Source organism: Denticeps clupeoides, chromosome 14, assembly GCF_900700375.1.
Source record: "Denticeps clupeoides chromosome 14, fDenClu1.1, whole genome shotgun sequence".
Taxonomy (NCBI): domain Eukaryota; kingdom Metazoa; phylum Chordata; class Actinopteri; order Clupeiformes; family Denticipitidae; genus Denticeps; species Denticeps clupeoides.
The window spans coordinates 11,096,272-11,117,799 of record NC_041720.1 but is presented as its reverse complement, the minus strand read 5'-3'; the positions used below and the strand labels follow the sequence as shown (position 1 = coordinate 11,117,799).

The 21,528-nt window shown below is 48.3% G+C and overlaps 1 protein-coding gene across 2 annotated transcripts; it reads left to right on the top strand.

Annotated features, from left to right (window-relative positions):
* The first annotated feature begins 477 nt into the window (after nucleotides 1-477).
* On the top strand, nucleotides 478-21,431 carry pkib (protein kinase (cAMP-dependent, catalytic) inhibitor beta). 2 transcript variants are annotated; one of them, XM_028953586.1, is made up of 3 exons: nucleotides 478-671; nucleotides 18,698-18,869; nucleotides 19,119-19,772. In XM_028953586.1, exons 2-3 carry the CDS (start codon nucleotides 18,725-18,727, stop codon nucleotides 19,373-19,375), a joined length of 402 nt encoding a protein of 133 aa, XP_028809419.1. In that variant the 5' UTR covers nucleotides 478-671; nucleotides 18,698-18,724; the 3' UTR covers nucleotides 19,376-19,772. The 2 variants fall into 2 exon arrangements, with proteins under 2 accessions (XP_028809419.1, XP_028809420.1); XM_028953587.1 differs by lacking the exon at nucleotides 19,119-19,772 and adding an exon at nucleotides 20,550-21,431 and having other exon boundaries at nucleotides 522-671.
* Nucleotides 21,432-21,528: the final 97 nt, after the last annotated feature.

Genomic DNA, 21,528 nt, shown 5'->3' with positions numbered 1-21,528 from the left:
CTCAAGATAACATGCGACACTGTAAATGAATGATGCACGACGTGCAAGTGTCCGGCCGATATTTTAAATCTAGAAGACCCAATGTCTGGAATGGACAGTCTGTGTGTGCACTGTGATTTCAGGTGGCACTTTCCCTGAATGTTTTTCATGAATATTTCAGACATTATTGAACGCGTAAAACGACAGTATTTACTATACATTTCTGATGTCATGGTTATAAACGTCTCCTTGGCACGCCACAATCGCTGGCCTAGTCAACAACATCTTCAATTAATAATATATATTATATCCAGTAGAAACTGCCCTTTAAAAAAACAGCCTTGGAATAAAGAAGGAGGGTTGACGCGTTAATTTGCCTGGCCGGCTTCTATCTCTGCACGTAACACACAATTCAACCCCAGCTGTAATCCCGCGCCTCGGCGCGCTCCCGCGGATCAGCGCGGGAGCGCGCAGCGCGTTGCCCGAGTGCAGTGGCGGGATCGGGCGCGGGGTGTGCGGCGTCCCAGCGCAAAGCACCTTCTCCATGGACAGCCGGCGATTTCCCTGATTTCTACTTTTCAAAAACATTTTATTATTATTATTATAATTATTATTATTTTTTTTTTTTTTTGTTCCTCTCGGAGCGTCACGCACAGCTTCCGCGCCCCCGGCCGCGCGCTTCCCCGTTCTCGGTAAGCGACGCGCCGCGTTCACCTCTCGTTTACCGACAAAGGCAGGCGGGCTCAGCGGGCGCCGCGCGTCGAAGATCCGCGTCGGCGTTTCGAGTCGACCGGACCGCGGATCCGCGTGGGTTCCCCCCCGGGTAGGGGGGGGGTCCGAGCGTCCGAGACCAGCGACCGACGTCGTCTGGTCACCGGTCACGCACGTGTGCCGCGCACTACGCGGTGGACGCGCGGATCCGGGTCCGGGGCTCGTGATCCGAACGGCGCGTTTTAATCGATCTGATCCAGTGCAAGTTGGCGCACGAGTCCGAACTTGTTATTCACGTGGGTTCCTGTGATGATGGGTGCTGGGTGGGGGGGTGGTCCGCAGCTGGAGGAAGCGCGTTGACCTTGGAGCGGGAGGGGGGGGGTGGAACTGTCTGCTGCGTGAGGGGTTAATAGGTTGAGGTTAATCATGGCAACTTAATGTGCTCATGTGCATAGCTGCTCAAATTAAATATTGTAATTAGCTTGTAACGCTTAAACAAGTACAATTCATTCAAAAAACATAGAGAACTGAATCATTTCCCCGTGAGGTGTGGATTCATTCTCAGGGGTTCAGATCGAGATGTTTGGAGCGCCCAGACGACCACCCCCCTTCCGACAGAACATCTGGAATTGGGTTCTAATCGGCGCGGCCTCTGAGACAAGATGCTAGAAGCAGGACGGCGGCGATGTTAACATGCATGGGAAGTGACAGCTGAAGTTGCCGGGGAAACACAAGGTCCCTGCATACATCCTCTGGGCAAAGTTCACCCCCCCACCCTCTTCCTCCCCCAGATGTGGTGCCAGGGTTCTAGACAGGGTGCTCTCGACACAGCAACCCATGGTTTTGACATTTCTCGGCCATTTTAAATGGAAGATTATTGTTCTCTCGTCCTTCAGCGTTTGGTGGAAATGACTGCAGCCCTGTCCTATTTTCAGAGTTTTTTTTTTTTAAACATCCACTTGCAGTTAATGGCTGTGTGTGTGTGCTGTTTGTGTGTCTAGGCTTTCGAATGTTAAAGAAGACTAAACTTTTAAAGTAAACTTGTTTTTTAAAATGATAAATTGTGAAAAGGCTTTGATACAAAAAGATTACATATGGACCAGCATGCATGTTGTGCATTTTCATCCTTGGCATATTTTGGTCTGTACATGCGGAACTTTTTGATTCACGGAGGTTTTTGTGGTACTGTTGAAGATGTGGTGAGTTCGGGACAGAAGTGGCGATAGTAAATTTACGTGTTGTGCAAGCGGCCATGGTAACAAGGTGGCGAGTCGTATTCAAAGAAAACAGAGGGGGATGGAACCTTGTGCTCAGTGTTGCCAGATTGGGGGGATTTTCATTTGCTATTTGAGAAAAGGTACGAGGGAACCCAGTGGAAGTGAGTGACGTATTTGCAGCAGTAAATTGTGTTTTTGGACAATCAAGAATCGAAAACGATCAAAACGCCACTCATGGACTCATCATAGTGTATAATGAACATATTATGGTTGATTCTTCCTCTAATTTGTATCTGGGGATCAAGAGGCACCTCGCGCTTGCCTACATCGCTCGCTCGCACGTTTGCTAGATACGAAAACCATTTTAATTACCACCATGATACGGGCCGCAGCAGGTGTACATGGATTTTCTCCAGTTTCCTTCCCAAGCCGCTGACTGTGAGTTCCTTCACATGTACTGAAATAGCTGAAAACATGTTTTATATTCTAGTTTCTTTGCTCTGATTACTGCTTTACACACTCTTCATTCTCTCGATGAGCTTCAAGAGGTCGTCGTCTGAAATGCTTTTCCAACAGTCTTGAAGGAGTTCCCAGAGGTGTTTAGCACTTGTTGGCCCCTTTGCCTTCACTCTGCGGTCCAGCTCACCCCAAACCATCTGGACTGGGTTCAGGTCCGGTGACTGTGGAGGTCAGGTCTCCACTTTTTGTTAAGTACATAACTCCACATGTGTTCATTCATAGTTTTGATGCCTTCAGTGAGAATCTACCAACGTAAATGGTCATGAAAATAAAGAAAACACATTAAAGGTGTCCAAACTTTTGGCCTGTGCTGTATATGAACCGTTGTAAATGTAATGCGATTTGCTTTTCTTTTTTTTCCATCTGGTCGCCCAAGGGAATCTCGGTGTCTCCAAAGCCGGCCGCAGCTGAGCAAGTGCCGTCCGGCGCCCATCACACGTTCCGGCCATTCAGTCGGTTGCCACCGTTGCGCATCCGGCGGCGCTAAAACAAACAATAATGTCTTCGGTCCTCACCCAACGGATATTATGTCCCCCGAAGGGCCCCGGCCTGTAAAACCCGCTGCTGTGTGATTTTCCGGGGATCTGTGTGGGCGAGATATTGCCCCGTGTGTTCTGTTGTGCGGGCCGTAAAATGGTCTGAAATAGTCGTAACTGCGGCCCAGTCGGAGGCGTGCTATTGAACAGGGGTTTTGCTCGGCGGCCATTTTTTCTTTGCGCTCAGGTTAATTATTAAAGCGAGGCGTTGGCTGACGCGGTACTCCAGGGCTCCATCCGTTCTCCTTAAAATAACATCTTGCCACAGGCTGGTTGAGTGCGTGTGTCATCGGCGGGCGGGCGGGCGGGCGGGCGGGCGGGCCGGAGTTCAGCGGTGCGGTCGCGCCGCCGGCTTCCTCCGCGGATTTCTGCTGTGTGAAAGTGGAGCCCGCGTGGCAGCGTGGGTCCAGCGTGGACGCCGGGACGTGGCTCATCTCAAATCAGTGGACGACTCGTGGCAGCGGGATAAAAATAACCCCTCCGTCCAGGGCCGTGAGGCATACTGTGTTGATGTCAGTGCGAGGCCGCCATATACGCGAGCGCGCGGGTGTGTGTGTGTGTACGTACACACGTAGAGCTGTTTAATATGGCCAGAGACATTTAAACATATTTTAAATGACAAATTATTAACCAGACAGCTACTACCACAGTCATGGAGAGAATATTATTTGAATAATAATTAAGACATATGTGGTAACAGGCTGTTGAAACGTCATGAACATATATGAACATTCATCTGAAGTACCCTGCTTAATAGCTTAATAATAGCACATCGGTATTTTAATTAAAAAGGTCAAATTATGTTCCCTCAATTTACAATCGATTCAATACACAGAAATGTCCACCTTCTGAATCCACAAATGCACTGCACCATGGCATCATGGCAGGAGGTGCAATGGAGGAACTGGAACTGGTGTTCAGCATGGACAGACAAAAGACAGACGATATGAGGCAAACACAAACAATCAGGGTCAGAGGTCACGGGGAGGAGGAGCGTCGTCCCAGCAGGGCGTGGCCAGGCAAATTTCCAAAAATTGCTATTAAATGAGAACTTAATCGATCTTTAATCGATTTGTTTTCATTACTCTGAAGAAAAATAAAACGATACAAATAAAACTTATTGCTGATACTTAGGGCCATGTGATATTTCAGTCAACAACTGACTGAACTGAACTGTCGATATGGGGTGCTGTGTGTTCATTAATAAGGAAGAAAATGTACTTCAAAGATTTTGGCAAAAGGCTGCAATATAACAAAAAGTGAAAAAATGCAAGAATTCTGAATACTTCCCGTGCCCGCTGTATCAGCGCAGCGATAATTTCTCGGTAGCAAGGCCAGACAGTGAGCCCTCTTTGTCCTGTGCGGTGAGGTAGGCTTCACTGAGCGGCATTTCAGCCCGACTGAATCTTCTCAAGGTGATCTGTCAGCGTGTGGCGGAGGAGGAAGCCGCGTTGTAGACGTAGCCTGCAGACACGAGAGAGGGAGAGAGAGAGAGAGAGAGAGAGAGAGAGAGAGAGAGAGAGAGAGAGAGAGAGAGGCCGTGCAGGAATGAGTCTATGCGAGCATCACCGAGTTGTCCTCTTCTGTCAGTTCTGCTGAGGTTATCGGTGTGAAACGGCAGCGGTGGCTGGACCCGTATCATCGGGGGCACGTTTTAGGTCTCCGTCTGGTCGCTGTTGCTGACAGAGCTTTGACTTTCTGGCTTGTGTGATGTGCCAGTTTCGCCACGAGACTTTACGTTTAACAGCATGCGTGAAAGACTAAATGAAATATTGAGTGACATTTGTTCGTATATGTTGCTGATTCTACATTAAATACCGGATGGAGGGGCTCAGGCTGCCCCTGTGGAACGCTCTGCCTCCCTTTTCCTTGAAATGGTTCATTGGGGCGTTCAGGTATCCGTAAAGGCCGTTCCATCAGTCTCAGTGCTTCCTGTCTTCTCTGCCTGAAGAATTATCAGGAGGGTGGCAGGGGAGTAAATCGCAGGATTAACGGACATCCTTTAGGCGTTCACACTATTGTGAATACTCACCAATACTGTTTATTGCTCTGTTTATTATAGTGCGCGTAGCATTATTGTAATATTACTCATACGCTCGTATACTGTTCTCCCCATCGTGGTTGAGAACGGTCTCCTACCTATTGCACAAATTGCTGTCAGGTTTGGCTGATTGCAGATCAGTCCCCTGTCCAGTTGGGGACCTGAGTGCACGGTGCAGTTCAGTGCATGCAAAGGTTTTATCCTGTGGCCTGGTGTGGGTTGGCGGCCCTGACCAGGTCATTCACGCACCTCTAGCTTTGCCCTGTTGCCTCAAATCGGCCTGCTCCGCTAAAAATAGGAGGAGATTAAACCCTCTCACCCGGCTAACCTGCCCGTCATCCTCAACTTGCTGGCAAAAGATGTTCGTTTCCTTTTTTTTTTCAGCTTTCTGTCACTCTCTATCTTCTTCATTTAGAAAGCTGTTTAGACAGACCTAGTCCACCTAACGTAACTGAGAAAATTCTGTCATTATCTAAAAATATGAAAAGTGACATGTTGCCTCAAATATGTCATGTTCGGAAAATTCTTTTATTTCACGTTAAGACCGATAAATCATAATGTAAACAAAATGGTTAGATCGTTTTTATTCTACCTTTAGATGAATTCGTAGCCCCGTCACACCATGGACGAAGGACGTTCTCTCAGGCGAGGTCTGGGCCGTATGGAGGGATGCACACAGGTCACGAGCCACACAGGAGCGAAGCGGCATGGGATCGTATAAAGGAAGCCAATTAAGATGTTAATGAGAATCATGCCAGAGTAATTAGGGCAAACGAGGCACAGCAAAGACCTACTGCCACCTTGTCAAACTAAGTAATGCAAATCTATAAAAAAAAAAACAAATGAGTGTGCTTTGCATTTATGTCAATTAAATGTGCTAAAATAAAATGTGGCTACACCGGTGACCAGAATGAACTTATTTGTCTAGGCCCCCAATGTAAGATGACACCATTTCAAATGTCATCCTTCTAAAACACTGCTATTGATATATTCATAAAATATAACGATGCAGTCATCGTTTTAACGGAGTCGCACGGTGGTGTGGAGGTTGGTGACGTGGAATCCCGGTTCGGACCTTGTGTGTGTGTGGAGTTTGTTTGCTGTCCCCGTGTTGCCGCGGGTTTCCTCCCGCGATCCAAAGGGATGCTCACTAGGTGGATTGGCGCCTCTGAACTGTCCGTGAGTTGTGTGTGAGTGAATGGTGTAAAGATGTCCGCTATCGTATAAGCGCGGAGGTAGACGCTCACTCCCTGCAGTGTGCGCTGGGAGTCATTTTGACGCAGGGTTTAAATCAGGTGGATTCGACATTTGAGTGACAGGAAAAGTGTAGTGCTTGGAACAGCACCCTCTGGAAAGTGATGACGACAGGAGGTCCTGTCCAAATATGTCCCGGTGTGTGCCACCATCAACCTGTCATGAGCAGTTCTGCTGGTGCATTTGAAAAACGGAGCTAAAGACCACCAGCGCACATCAAATGTCGTGAGCGTGTTAAGTGGAAAGTGTTCAGATGTGAGGCAAAATGAGAAACAGAATGAGTAAAAATTGAATGAAAATCATAGAGGAGACTTTTGTGTTGGGTTAAATGCCGTTCATGATAAAATGCAGTGAGGGGCAGTGGTGGCCTAGCGGTTAAGGAAGTGGCCCCGTAATCAGAAGGTTGCCGGTTTGAATCCCGATCCGGGCATAACACTGAGGTGCCACTGAGCAAAGCACCGTCCCCACACACTGTCATGGCTGCCCACTGCTCACTCAGGGTGATGGGTTAAATGCAGAGGACAAATTTCACTGTGTGCACCGTGTGCTGTGCTGCTGTGTATCACATGTGACAATCACTTCACTTTCATCACTTCTTTCATCGCATGCATACGTGCTCTTTTATGTGCATCTAGATTGTCCAAAATCAAACATTCTATCATAAATGCCTGTTTTAAATCGTAAATCAAATGTATCTAGCACAGGTAACACTAATCAGCAGTAAGATTTGAGAGTGAGTAGATTCTTAATGATAAGAATCATTAGGTTCTCTCTCCCTGTCAGGATTGCCTGCAGCTGGCCTCCACACCTGACTTTAATCCTGACGCCCCATAAATGCCGGAAGTTTCCGCCCGTTCGGGGTCGCTGGCATTTTCGTGAACTCTATGCACGAACTTGACCTTGTTTAGTTTCATGTGTTTTTGAGTTCTGGCAATCGCCACACGCCTACGGGTTAGTTTATGTTCTTTATTTAAGTTTAAATCGTTTTCGGCCACCGCGCCAGTCTTTATTTGTATTTCTTTGTTTGTTAATAAAAACCCCTTCCCAGTATGTCAGACCTCTGCGCTTCCTTCCCCCGTAAGTCCGTAGTCGTGACAGAATGCCAGAGACCCACCCAAAAGCGCAGAGGTGGAAAACAGAGGAGAAGAAACGCCGCGAAGGACGCAGCCCGGCGCGGCGAACGCGGACGCCAGGGGAGAGACGCGCCGCCCGTTCTGGTGGAGCGTTTTCTCCCCGAGAAGCCGTGGTACGCGGCGCCGCGTGATGACGTCACCCCCGGGAAACTCCGCGAAACCCGGAAGCGACAACGTCGGCGGGTGAGTGGGCGGAGCGAGGACGTTGGCGTCGGCAGCAGCGAGGAAGTGACGTGGGCAGCGAGCGCAGAAGATGCGACCCCCACGATCTTCGGCATGTCGAGCCAAGAACTCTGCGCTCTGCTGGCAAGGCTCCCCGTGGACTGGGACGACACGGACGACGACGAGAGCACGGGAGACGAGAGTTGGGCTCCGCCCATCGCGCCAGTCTGCGATCGTCGCAAGGTCCGTGGGGACCCACGTCACTTCCAGGGGGGTGAGAAGCGGCAACAACAACGGCGGCGTTCCTCCAGCGAGGAGGTGGGCAGCCTCCAGCCCGAATGGCCAGAGTACTGCCCATGGGAGCTTATCGCGCCATGGGTCCAGGATGTCCGCAGGGTGGACGACCCTTGGAGTCACCGGTGGGAGGACACGGATGACGAAAGCGATGATGACGTGGATTTTCGGTGGGCGGTCGGTGCCGGGATGGCTCCGCCCAGCGTGCACGTCCGAGATCATCGCGGCGTCCGTGATGACCCATGTGACTTCCGGGGGTACGAGGTTGACACGGACGACGACCAGGATGACGCCATTTGGGCAGTCGGTGCCGGGATGGCTCCACCCATCGCGCCCATCCAGGAGCGTCACGAGGTCCGTGGAGACCCACGTCCCTCCCAGCAGTGTGAGGAAAGCTGGTGGAAGAGGGCGACGGGAGGTCGCCAGCCAGCAACTGCGCTGCCGGGACTGCCTCGCAGGGAATCCTCCATTCCTGCTCCAGTCGCCGACCCGCCTTCCCTCTGCCCGGACGTTCCCCAGCGAAATGGCAGCGCAGCACCAGCGCCCACACCTGCTGGAGAAGACGTCCACCCCCCTCCACACCACACACCTACCACCATCTCCAGCGACGTGCCCAGCCCCGTGTGGGACCGCCCAATTGTCCCGGGACCCTTCAGTGGGGCAGCAGACACAGACGAGATCACTACCATCCTCACGTGTCTGACTGGATCAGCATGGGGCTGGAGCACAACCCTCTGGCAGCAGGGAGAGACAGACAGGAGTTTTCGGGACTTCCAACAGAGACTGAGGGCGGAGTTTGATCGGCCTGAGCCAGGGATCGAACTCTGCCCCTCCACCACATCCAGTGCCAGTCAGGATCCGGGGCAAGAAGACCCAGCACTGGTGGGCGACGAGAAGGTCGCTCCTCCCGAGATCCTGGCTGTGCCCCCTGAGGAGGTCCCGGAGAGCCCAGAGAGGGAGCCAGACGACCCTCTCTTCTGTCTGTCTCTGTCTGTGTGTGTGTGCGTGGCATATGTGTCCGTATGTCGCCCCCACTTCCCCTCTTTGTGTCCACCAGATGGCGACCCAGCCGCGGAGCCAAACCCCAGGGAGGAGGTTCCTGACCCGAATGTGCTGGTCCAAGGCGAGGTGGACAAGCCCCAAGGTACCCCTAAGTCCAGCCGGGGGGGGTGCTCCCCCAAAGAATTTTTTGGGGGGGTGCAGTTCGGGTTGGGGACTCCTCCTGAGGGGAGGGGAGGTGGGGAAGCGATGGAGCTGGGTCCTCCGGTAGCCAGTGAGGAGGGCGGGGCAGGCATGGGCCTGCGTCTGCCTCCAGAGGGGTGGAGCGCCATAGAGCCCCCGGGTAGGCATGAGGACCCAGCTGGGACAGGCAGGAAGAGGGCCTGCTTGTCCCAACGGACGCAGAAGGGGCTAGCCGGATGGTCTGGCAATGCCCCCCCCTTGGCACCAGGGCCGGGCAGCGAGAGGGGCTGCATAGTCCCAGAAGGCACCAGCCTGGGGTGCCTGGAACAGTCGCCGGAGGCTCTAGGACAATCTCCCTGCGCGGTGCAGGGGGTGACACAAGATGTGTCAGAGGGGACATGTGGAGACAGGGCCCACACGTACCCAGATGGATCGGCCCTGATTATTGTGTGCAGGTACGGGAGTCCGGGGCCGCCATGCGGGACCACGCCGGGGAGCCAGGCCGAGGGTCCGGGGCCGCCATGCGGGACCACGCCGGGGAGCCAGGCCGAGGGTCCGGGGCCGCCAAGCGGGACCACGCCGGAGAGCCAGGCCGAGGGTCCGGGGCCGCCAAGCGGGACCACGCCGGGGAGCCAGGCCGAGGGTCCGGGGCCGCCAAGCGGGACCACGCCGGGGAGCCAGGCCGAGGGTCCGGGGCCGCCAAGCGGGACCACGCCGGGGAGCCAGGCCGAGGGTCCGGGGCCGCCAAGCGGGACCACGCCGGGGAGCCAGGCCGAGGGTCCGGGGCCGCCAAGCGGGACCACGCCGGGGAGCCAGGCCGAGGGTCCGGGGCCGCCACGCCTGACCACGCCGGGGAGCCAGCCCGAGGGACCGGGGCCGCCACGCCTGACCACGCCGGGGAGCCAGCCCGAGGGACCGGGGCCGCCACGCCTGACCACGCCGGGGAGCCAGCCCGAGGGACCGGGGCCGCCACGCCTGACCACGCCGGGGAGCCAGCCCGAGGGACCGGGTCCTCCAAGGGGAGGATACAGCAGGGCAGGAGCCCTGTGGTTGCCGCCGTCCACCCCGCCGCCTCCACTGATGGTACTGTTGGGGCTCCGAGGACGTAGCCCTTGGAGGGGGGGGCTCTGTCAGGATTGCCTGCAGCTGGCCTCCACACCTGACTTTAATCCTGACGCCCCATAAATGCCGGAAGTTTCCGCCCGTTCGGGGTCGCTGGCATTTTCGTGAACTCTATGCACGAACTTGACCTTGTTTAGTTTCATGTGTTTTTGAGTTCTGGCAATCGCCACACGCCTACGGGTTAGTTTATGTTCTTTATTTAAGTTTAAATCGTTTTCGGCCACCGCGCCAGTCTTTATTTGTATTTCTTTGTTTGTTAATAAAAACCCCTTCCCAGTATGTCAGACCTCTGCGCTTCCTTCCCCCGTAAGTCCGTAGTCGTGACACTCCCAGAATTCCTCTGAACCAATCAATATGCTGAATTAACTCTGGAGTGCTTTTGAATAATTTTGAATACGTTTGTCTGTATTGCCAAGAATCCATTCTACTGCTGCCATATTGGACTTCCTGGAAAAGCCTTCTGCTTCTGCTGATTCATAGAATCAGATGCAGTAAATATGATGCACATGTCAAATATACCATATCAATGCTACAGGGTATATTGTGTTTATGTGGATATAATGATCGTCGTGTGCCAACATTTTACAGAATAGTAAACACTCTCATAAATAAATGAATGCATAACCCTCTTGGGTCTTTCATTGCAGTGAGGAGTAAGAAATGAAATGTAAAAAAATTGTAGTGAAGGACATGACATTGGTATAATGTTTTATATATATAATTTGCATAATGGCCATAACCTTCGTACTGTTTTATGGAAGTGTAGGGAAATCATTCATGATTTCTTGGAAAGATGAGTAGAAGTAGGGGTGGGCAGGTTGGCTGCAGCACATTCTGGGAACATGCTTGTTCTTTCACACAAAAAAAAACAGCTTCATTGTAAACCGGCAGCGGCCATGTGAGTCCATTGCTGTGTGTGATGCAGCATGAGGAGCCTTCACTGCGAGAGAGAGAGGGGTTAATGCTGAAGTGAGAGAGCGCGACTGAGAGAGATGGAGCTGTAAAAGCTGGGATAAAGAAAGAGACAGAGGGACGAAGAACGAAATTGAGGTGTAGACAAGTGATTAAAACAGGGGAGATGAATGAGGAAAGCCAAGAAAAGAACGAGATGGGGGAAAGAGAGAAGGAAGGGTAACAGATAGGGGAGGAAATTGAGTTTGCAGCGAAGTGAAGCGATAAAGGCTTTAGTAAGGTGCAGAGAGAGAGAGAGAGTGAAACAGAGAACGGAGGATTGTGGGAGATGCTATGATGATTATGATGGCCGTGCTTGGCCCAGTCCAAATTTAAGGCTCTCATCCACTTATCTGTATCACACTAAGCCTCCTGGGAATCACCCGCCCTCATGGGACGCCCTATCCAAAATAGCCCGGAGAGCTCAAGACGCAATGGAAAAAAAAACACAATGACATGCAACTTAGGGTGGTAGTGGCCTAGTGGGTAACACACTCGCCTATGAACCAGAAGACCCAGGTTCAAATCCCGCTAACTACCATTGTGTCCTTGAGCAAGACACTTAACCCTAAATTGCTCCAGGGGGGGGACTGTCCCCTGTAACTACTGATTGTAAGTCGCTCTGGATAAGGGCGTCTAATAAAAGTCATAAATGTAAATGTAAACTTAAATTAAAGAAGGACAAGGGAGAATAAAGATTCTCCGACTTGTTTGAAGTCAGTGCACTGGACCAAAGGCCTTGCTCGATTCACAAAATCGAGCAATCGGTTTTCCAGAATCGGAAAAAGGTGTTGAACCAGTTTTAGCAGAGTTTTAGCAGAGTTGGGATTCCTCTGATCCAATTATGATGATCATTATTACTCTGACATTTATTCTGATCGTAAAACATTTTATAAATTGTTATATATATATTTTTATATGATTGTAACATTATTTGTTTTAAGGTTAACATATAGTGCAGATTAAACTGGACTTAACAGCAAGAATTTTATCAAATCAAAAATAATTCCTTATTCATGCTATTCTGGCCATGAGTAGTTTTTTTTCATGTATAACTAACCACATCACTTCACAGTGAGTCTGAGCACAAAAATCCTTTAACTCCTTGAACACGCCATAAACCTCATAACGTCATTACTGAATTCCAGCCTCAATAATGTATCAACAAAGATTTTTTTTTTTGGATTCCATTACAACTGCAAAATCAGCAGCTGATGAATCAGGTTGGTGTTGGAATTGTGGAAAAGCTAACAAATATATATGAATTTAATATTTAATAAAAGCGCATTTCCACAACAAAGCCAGTGATTTAAAGATCTTGCATTTAATGATGATTTATGTTTCATGGCCACTTGGTGCAACGTGGTTAAATGTGCATGACATGTGTAACACAAATGTATAATTGAAAGCATGGACATTTGTTGAATGGAGAAGGCATGTGTGAGTGGAAGCCATTTGTCCTAACAAAAGAGTAATTGCTTCTATTTAGTTCAATATTGATTTATTGGGCAGTATTGTGACCCAAGCCTCCAGTCGGCAGTTTAGGCCCAATCCGGCCCTTAAATCATGGGCTTATTAGTTCAGACTAGCAAGGGGCTGTTTCCTGCGACAAAGGATTTTAGGTATGAATGGAAATGCAAAAAACCCCCCAAAAAAACAGTAATGCCTGTGGACCAGGCTAATAAAGATTAAAACTACTAAGACACTTTGATGACAGTGAGATGAAATCTATGCAGATGGAAAATGTGCACTTGCATGAGCTCTTTAGAATTAGAAAGCGCAGCACGAACAAGCATGGGGCTTGTTCGCCGCTGTAAAGTCAGAGGCGTCCTCTGGATTTACATAAATAAATAGCTGAAACAAGAAAGAACCGTGTTCTATGATCGCGTTTGTGCATGTGATGCATTGACAGGTGCAGGTTCGAATCATCCAGCGTCTGGACCATCATTCTGTGGCGTGTCTGAGAGCTGTCAATCATCAGGCTCCTCCCACATGATTAAAGATCGTGTTCTGGGTGACAGAAATAATTACACACCAACAAAAACGGCATAACAGTTTCTCTTCTTCAAGATATGTGTGTTTCTTTCTTGAGGATGCCCTACCTTACGCTAGAATACAAGCCCCACGCTTAGCGCGTTGCCCCAGTTCGAAAATAGTACTTTTAGCGTGGCTGACCAGCTAGATAAGGTAGGCTACCTTGGGAGCTACCCTGGTAGTGAAGGCTTTAAATAACATTTAAACTGTGAACATAGTGTAATAGTGTTAGCATGTGGTAAATTTAGCCCAGTGATGTGCAGGAAAAGGGCCTGCAGTTGGGACTAGCTGTGTGAACCTTCACAAGCTTCATGATTCGATTCCATTTGATTACGATGCATTACGGGGCCACACATTTCCTACATTGTCACATGATGACACGGCGTTCACCTTGTAACAGTTGTATATACTGGTAGTACGTCACCATGCTGGGGGCGGAGTTAGTCATCTAGCGCCGGTCCTGATGCGGAGAGCCTGATGGAAACCCCAGTAGCGGTGTGAGATTCTCTTTCTTCCCGGCAGTCCTCCTTTCTCCTGCATTCTTCACCATAGTTATCCAGACTGGCCTATATACTTCACGTGTCTTTCCTTGTATTGTTATATACATAAAAAAAAAAAACAATCTAATTTGGAGCTCTACAGCACAACTGCTCCTTCGCTATGAGAGGAGAAGCGATTTGTCCTTATCGCAGTAGGCCACGCAGATGCTGGGTATTGTTCTGGCGTCCCCTTTCCCTTTAGTTTTGAGTGGCGACACTAGACCTTTGTGTGCTGGTGGCCTGTCAACAGACCACAACAGCAGGCTGGCAGAGAAGACAAGAGACACTGTGTTACACCTCTGGTTTAATTCTGTTTTGTCAAGGATTTTCTCTACAAACACAATCTGTGTGTCGCAACCTTCGATACCGCATGAAACAAAGATATTCATGGTTGTGGTTGTCCAGTTTCAGGATACTTTCATCTTCATTCAAGAGCACAAACTTACTAAAGATTTGATATCGATGTCCTTCTGTTGGCGCATTTGTCCAAATTGGGAGGGTCCTTCAGAGGGTCCTTCGGAGGGTCCTTATTTGAAGGAGTTATTCAATTAATCATTCATTGTCTAAACTGTCCCATAATTCATTGTGTGGACTTATTCAAAACATGACTGTTCAAAACATATTTAAAAAAGCCATATTCACTCTTAAAAAGAAAATTATTAATTTAATGTGCTATTGTTTGTTTTGTGCTGTTGTAAATTATATAAAAGTAACAACTGGAGACAATTTCCATAAGCTTCTCCACATAGACCTCGTCCTCCAGTCAGGAAATACCCAATAAGACTGGTAACCGCATCTTGCGGTTATCCCACCATCATCTTCTTTAGCAACAGATGCTGTAATCCGTTATATTATACATGATGCAGTACTAAGTGTCAAGGTCTTAGGCATGTTAGGGTCCACCCATGAAGTCTGAAAGATCCCAAACGCAAAAGGGATGAGGAAGAGAATATTTTAAGGGATTTTTGGAAACTGTGCTCCTTTGACCTCTTGTATTTAATGCGCCATGGATACCAGTCAACATGGATTTCTACAGATTATATCTAGATAAAGATTATATCTAGATAAAGACAGATTAAGATTAGTATTTGTCCAGTTTTAAAAATTTTGCACATTAACATTATTTTATATAGGGTTGCAAATGTTTAAGGCTTAAGTGACTGTGAGTTTGTGATGTTAATGAGATCAATTAAATAATTTTAATAATAGGCTCTACAAAACAAAAAACACATGTTGAATTACAAGAATAAGGTTACTGTCTCGGATCGGTGCAGGGCAGGAAGGATAGGACGCAAATAAGGGATTTACTTAAACTCAACAGACAAATACACGGAAACGGGGACAGCATAGTGATAAAACATCAGTGACCAGACGCGGACACCTAGGCTCCGATTCAAACAACCAGGTAACCAGGGCAACGTTAGTCACCCCACAAAGTCAGGTTCGTGACAGTAATTTCAAGTCATTCTCAAGTGTCAGAGAATTAATTTCTTCTGAAATCGCAGAAATAAACAGATACAAGATGCTTGATTGTTATCTTGGAGAGGAGGAACTAACCAACCACCTGGGTGGAGCAGGGCTTTTATTCAGGCGTTCTGGTCGGGGGACTCTCCCCTTACACCACGTCTTATACAGTCGTGGCAAACAAATGCTGGTTTTCACAAAGTTTGCTGTGTCTGTGTTTTTTTTTTTGCCCATTCCTTCATAATCAGTGCTTGAAGTTTCAGAGACATCACCTGATCCAGGAGAAAAATGGGAGGAGAGAAAAGACTGGAAAAATGGAAAAACAGCTGAGATCTTTATATACCTGGCCTACATGAAGCTGTCACAGACCAATCAGAACCTGTTGTTTCTGACGTCACGCCACCGGTGCCTCCCGTCTGGGGAGAGTAGGCGGTCCCGACGGCCGGCGCCTCGCACCTTTGGCTCGGGGGAGGGCCGTCAAATGTTGCAATGCCGTTCGGCAAAGACATGCAAAAACGGAGGTGATGAATCTTCATGCACAACAAAGGCACAGAAATGTCATGTCTCCGCGACGTCCCATCTTACAGGTACCATTCTTTCTTCATGGCTGTGTTCTTGGGAAAAATTGTGAGTGAGCCCACTCCCTTGGACGAGAAGCAGTCCCACACATGAATGGTCTCAGGATGCTTTACCATTGGCACGAGACAGGACTGTTGGTAGCGTAGATGGTACAGCTGGGAAAATGTCTTTACCCCAGTCCACAGCAGTCCAGTCCCTGTACTTTTTAGCAGAATATCAGTCTGTCCTTGATGTTTTTCTAGGCCGTCCTCCAAAAGTCTGTGCCTGAAGATGCCCTCACACCTGCCTGCTGCCATTCCTGAGCAAGCTCTGCACTGGTGGCACCCCGATCCCGCAGCTGAATCATCTTTAGGAGACGGTCCTGGCGCTTGCTGGACTCTCTTGGGCGACCTGAAGCCTTCTTCACAACACTTGACCCTCCTGCCTTGGGGTTTTTGATGATCTGATAGATAGTTGATTAAGGTGCAATCTTAGTAGCAGCAATATCCTCGCCTGTAACTTTCCTTGCAGGTAACCATGGTTAAAGCATCCAGTCTGCTATTACAACTCAATCAGCATGACAGAATGATCTCCAGCCTAGTGCTGGTCAACACTTGTGTTGACGAGAGGATCACTGAAATGATCTCAGCAGGACCTGTTGTGGCAGGGCTGAAAGGCAGTGGGAATGCCAGTTTTCCGGGATTAAGTTCGTTTCCATGGCAAAGGGGGACATTGGAATTTATCTGATCACTCTTCATAAGATCCTGGAGTATAAGCCCTAATACAAACGGAACCAGCAAACTCTGCGATCTCTCTCTCTCAGCAATTATGATATATATATATATATATATATATAGAGAGAGAGAGAGAGAGAGAGAGAGGGAGGGGGGGGGTCAGTTACGTTACGGTGGTGGACTGTGAGACTGTGTGTGTTTCGCTCCCGCCGAATGGCCGTTTTTCAAAGCGGTGGGGGGTCGATACTCCCAGCAGAGACACACACGGAATCTGCTGCCTCCTTTCTGTCCTCTCCCTTTGGCGGGCTGGCACCATGTCCCTGTGGTCGTGTGTCCCCAATGTCACCGTTAAGTTCACTTTTTTGCCCATCAGTGTCTTTCTTTCCATGCCCCTTTCAGCCCGCTTTCTTCTTTCTCTGTGTGTGATGGACGTGAAGCCCATCTGCTGTCCCCGCTCTGTCTTCCTCCATTACTTTGTGCCCTCTGCCGTCATGGTCGCTGTTACGTCTGCTGGTCACCATCCAGCGAGATCTTTGGTTAAAGCTCCTGCCGAGCTTGATGGCAGCATGACGGCAGCCCCGGACCAACGCTGCTCTTAGATAAATGAAACGGCGATTGATTAACAGCACAGCGCGGCGCAGCTTAGCCGCTATTGATGTTCTCCGGTCAGGCCGGCAGCTGGGACTCTGCCACGTGGTTGCACGCGTGAAACCGGCCATTTGTGCGGCTGTGACCTCTCTGTCAGCCCACCCGCCCCACATCGCCACCCCAATCCAGGGATGGATGTGATTCGTTATTTATGGCGGCCGGCGGCCCTCCTCGGCTGAGGCTCGGTGCCGGTGCCGCAGGTGCCATAATTAGCTGTTAGCAGTCGGCACAGGAGCCCAGAATAGCCTGGCTGCCCAAAGAGCTCCTGCCACTCCGATGCCCTCATTCGGGGACGGGTGTTCCCGGCTGTTGAAGGAAGTTTTCACCGCTGCTGTGGTTGGTCATTCTGTTGCTCTTTCTGGACTCCTCAATTCTAACAATAATATTACTACTGCTATTACATTTACAGCACTTATCCAGAGTGACCTTCAACCAGTAGTTACAGGGACAGTCCCCCCCTGGAGCAACTTAGGGTTAAGTGTCTTGCTCAGGGACACAATGGTAGTAAGTGGGATTTTTTAACCTGCGTCTTCTGGTTCATAGGCGAGTGTGTTACCTACTAGGCTACTACCACCCTATTAATAATAGATAAATAGATAGATGCCAGAAGGGGGTTGGGGGGGGGGGGGGGTGGGGGCTTGGGCTGTCCCTGTAATACTGATTGTAAGACACTCTGGATAAGGGCGTCTGATAAATGCTGTAAATGGGAATGTAAACAATGGAGTGAAAGTGAAGGTGATTTTGTAATTGTGATATAATAAAACACACCAACACGGTGCACAAAAACGCAAATTGTCACCTCAGTACCTCAGCGTCACCACGGCGGTTACGAGTTTCTGGTTACGAGTCCTTACCTGCTTGCCCACCTCTGCCCCAGAAAAGTACAAAAACATCATTTTGTACTTAAATCCTTCCACTGTAACAGCTGTCACGTATTTTTGCACGATGAACTGGACTTTATGTTTCTGAACAGGACTGAAGTAACTATTTAATTATGCTGTGCAGTTTCATTCTGAGCTGGACAAGATGGTTCCACTTTCATCTCGGTGGACATTTCTCAGTTAGGGAAACAGAGCCATCTGTTGGCCATGCCGTAGCAGTGCAGTATGTTCTCTATGTAAACACAATAACTATTATGATTAATATTAGTGGATTATTGTAGGCGAATGCATATTTAATTAAGAAGAGAAATAATTTAAATTGTTAATTTAAAGCCAGTACAGTTACGTGTTTTTCAAAAACAACAGTGTGGTGCAATGACTAAGCATGCCGTTTGGGAAAATTATTAGATTTTTTCTAAAATGGGTATAAATGAAAAGGTTAATGTCAGATATAAATGTTTAGTTAAATGCCATGAAAATGAAGTGATTGTGAAACACTGCAGCACAGCACATGGTGACACAACGAAATGTGTCCTCTGCTTTTAACCATCACCCTTGGTGAGCAGTGGGCAGCCATGACAGGCGCCCGGGGAGCAGCGTGTGGGGACGGTGCTTTGCTCAATGACACCTTGGCGGCTCGGTATTCGAACCACTAGGCCACACGACTACAAACATTTCCTGGTAGCATGGCATAAAAACATGGCCCTCTAACATTCATGGAAATGTCTTCTCTTCCAGATCATGCTATGAGGACAGGACACAGAAATGACTGATGTGGAACCCGTTGTCACGGATTTCGCGTCAACAGGGAGGACCGGCCGACGCAACGCGATGCCAGACATCCTGGGCTCCACGGCGGGACCAGGTGCTTCAGAACTTCAGCAGAAGCTGTCAGACCTGAAACTTGGCGGTGAGGCTCGTATTCCCATCTTTTTTCAACGAAACAAAATGAACCTTGGAAATGTAACTCGGAATCGTTCCGTTCATTTCACATGCATTCAGGATATGTAGGACAAATTCTGATTCACGATCACTAGTGGGGCCTTGCATGTCCATACTTTCCCTCTACTACAGTGTACGGTCCCCAAATGTAGTCATTTTGATGTGCTCAGAACACACGTCTATCATAGCCCCAGTGAAACAGTAATGTGTCCCCCAGAGGTCTGTGGCGTCCACTCTGCTCTGTGGAGACCTGTACACGCGGGTGCCGGGGGTGTAGCAGCCTGGATCGACGTCGCCCAGATCTCTTTGACTTTGTTCCCAGTGTGGATCAAAGGCGCCGACCGCTCGAGCTCCATTTTCAAACGCGCGCTGTTGCATGAAACGTCTGTGCCGCGGCAGCTGGAGCTCCCCGGAGACAGCATCAAACGCGGCGAACAGAGATGCATTCAGCAGAGGAGTAGAGCAGACTACTAAGTCGGGATGGGTTTGGTTTGTGCATTCATGAAAGGGTTAAACCAAACTGCTATCAGATGTGCAGTATTAAGGGGCAGTGGGTGTTCCAATCCCGGTCCGCCAAGCTGCCACTGAAATGCCACTGAGCAAAGCACCGTCCCCACACACTGCTACCCGGGCGCCTGTCATGGCTGCCCACTGCTCACCAAAGGTGATGGTTAAAAGCAAAGAAGCAATTTCCTTCGGGATGAATAAAGTATAAAAAAAGCTTTGTGGTTATAATACAGCAGGTTTATATAGATGCATTGCAGTATATTTTATATATATATATTTTATGCAGTATATTTTATTACTCTCTCTCTCTGGTGGTCTCTCTCTCTCTCTATATATATATATATACATACACACACACACACACACACACATGTACACAGTACAGTACAGGCCGTAGGTTTGGACACACTTTCTCATTGAATGTGTTTTCTTTATTTTCATGACCATTTATGTACTTGAAAACATGTTTTATATTCTAGTTTCTTTGCTCTGATTTCTGCTTTGCACACTCTTGACATTCTCTCGATGAGCTTCAAGAGGTCGTCACCTGAAATGGTTTTCCAACAGTCTTGAAGGAGTTCCCAGAGGTGTTTAGCACTTGTTGGCCCCTTTACCTTCACTCTGCGGTCCAGCTCACCCCAAACCATCTGGATTGGGTTCAGGTCTGGTGACTGTGGAGGTCAGGTCTCCACTTTTTGTTAAGTACATAACTCCACATGTGTTCATTCATAGTTTTGATGCCTTCAGTGAGAATCTACCAATGCAAATGGTCATGAAAATAAAGAAAACATCTAATGAGAAGGTGTGTCCAAACTTTTGGCCTGTACTGTACATGCATATATGCATATATGCATATATGCATATATGCACATACATATATATATATATATATATATATATATATATATATATATATATATATATATACACATACACACACATACACACATATATATATATATATATATATATATATATATATATATATATATATATATATATATATATATATATATATATATATATATATATATATATATATATATATATATATATATGCACTGCTGTCTTCATGCTTGTTCCTTTATATATGTGTGTGTGTGTGTGTGTGTGTGTGTTTTTATGAATTGACGTCTTCTAGATGACGAGCAGGGAGGAGAGGGCTCATCCACCGGCAACTCGCCCCAGAGCCCCGAGGCAGAAAAGACAGAAGGCTCCTAACTGACCCCTGTCCACCGAACCCCAGCCGACTCGAGCCACGAGCTGCCTGTCCTCCCACAAACTACCCCTCCTCGAGACCAGACAACTGTTTCATCAGCTGCACAGCTATGCAACACCTCCAGACCACCCCAAAACTAGCAGGACAATGACAAAGACACTAACAGGGAGGGAACCTGCTATTCCCTGTAAACTGTGGAGAAACAAGCTGTCCATGTAACCATAAAGTAGTAAAGCTACAGAGCATTTCATGGTGGGCTGTTAGTTCCGTCCTTCATAGTGTTAAAAGGGGACTTCTGTTTTTTTGCATTCCCCCCTGTAGATATCGCGGGAATGTCTCTTTTTTTTGCACAGCTCTGTACATTCCATTTTATGATGTGTGTGTGATGTTTTTTAATCAGTGTACCACACCATATGTGTGTTTTATACGGTACAACGTGCATTGTTAACAACTGAAACGAACAATTGTACTATTGGGGATTTTTAAGTCTGTCTGTCCATTTCTGTTGAATAACGCTGTTCCCTGTGTGTTGAACTGATAATCATCTGCTGTTATCGCTGTGAACCTTCCGTTTTTTTTTTTTTTTCCAGACTTGTCAGCGTAACGTCATCTTTCTATTCTACAGTGACGTTTACTTCAGCAAATGACATTGTGATCTTTGACCTGTTAAAAACGGAAGAAACATCCCCCGCCCGCCGGTCTTCATTGAAATGCTGTGATGCACCTTGGATTTGTACATCTCGTTCGTTTGATGCTCTGTATGAAATGCCATAATGCTGTAATAAATTCAGTATTTAGTGGTTATTGGCTGTCATGTTTCGATTTCACCAGCAGGTGTCGCCTGACAGCTCTCATGTTCCGTGACTTACACGTCTGTCATAGTGCATTCCAGCCGCTCTCC

Excerpts from the sequence above, each read along its gene's own strand:
- pkib (XM_028953586.1), top strand. The coding sequence starts at position 18,725 with ATGACTGATGTGGAACCCGTTGTCACGGATTTCGCGTCAACAGGGAGG. Across the intron at positions 18,870-19,118 it reads GTCAGACCTGAAACTTGGCG|AGGTCTGTGGCGTCCACTCT; the intron begins GTGAGGCTCGTA and ends TGTGTCCCCCAG.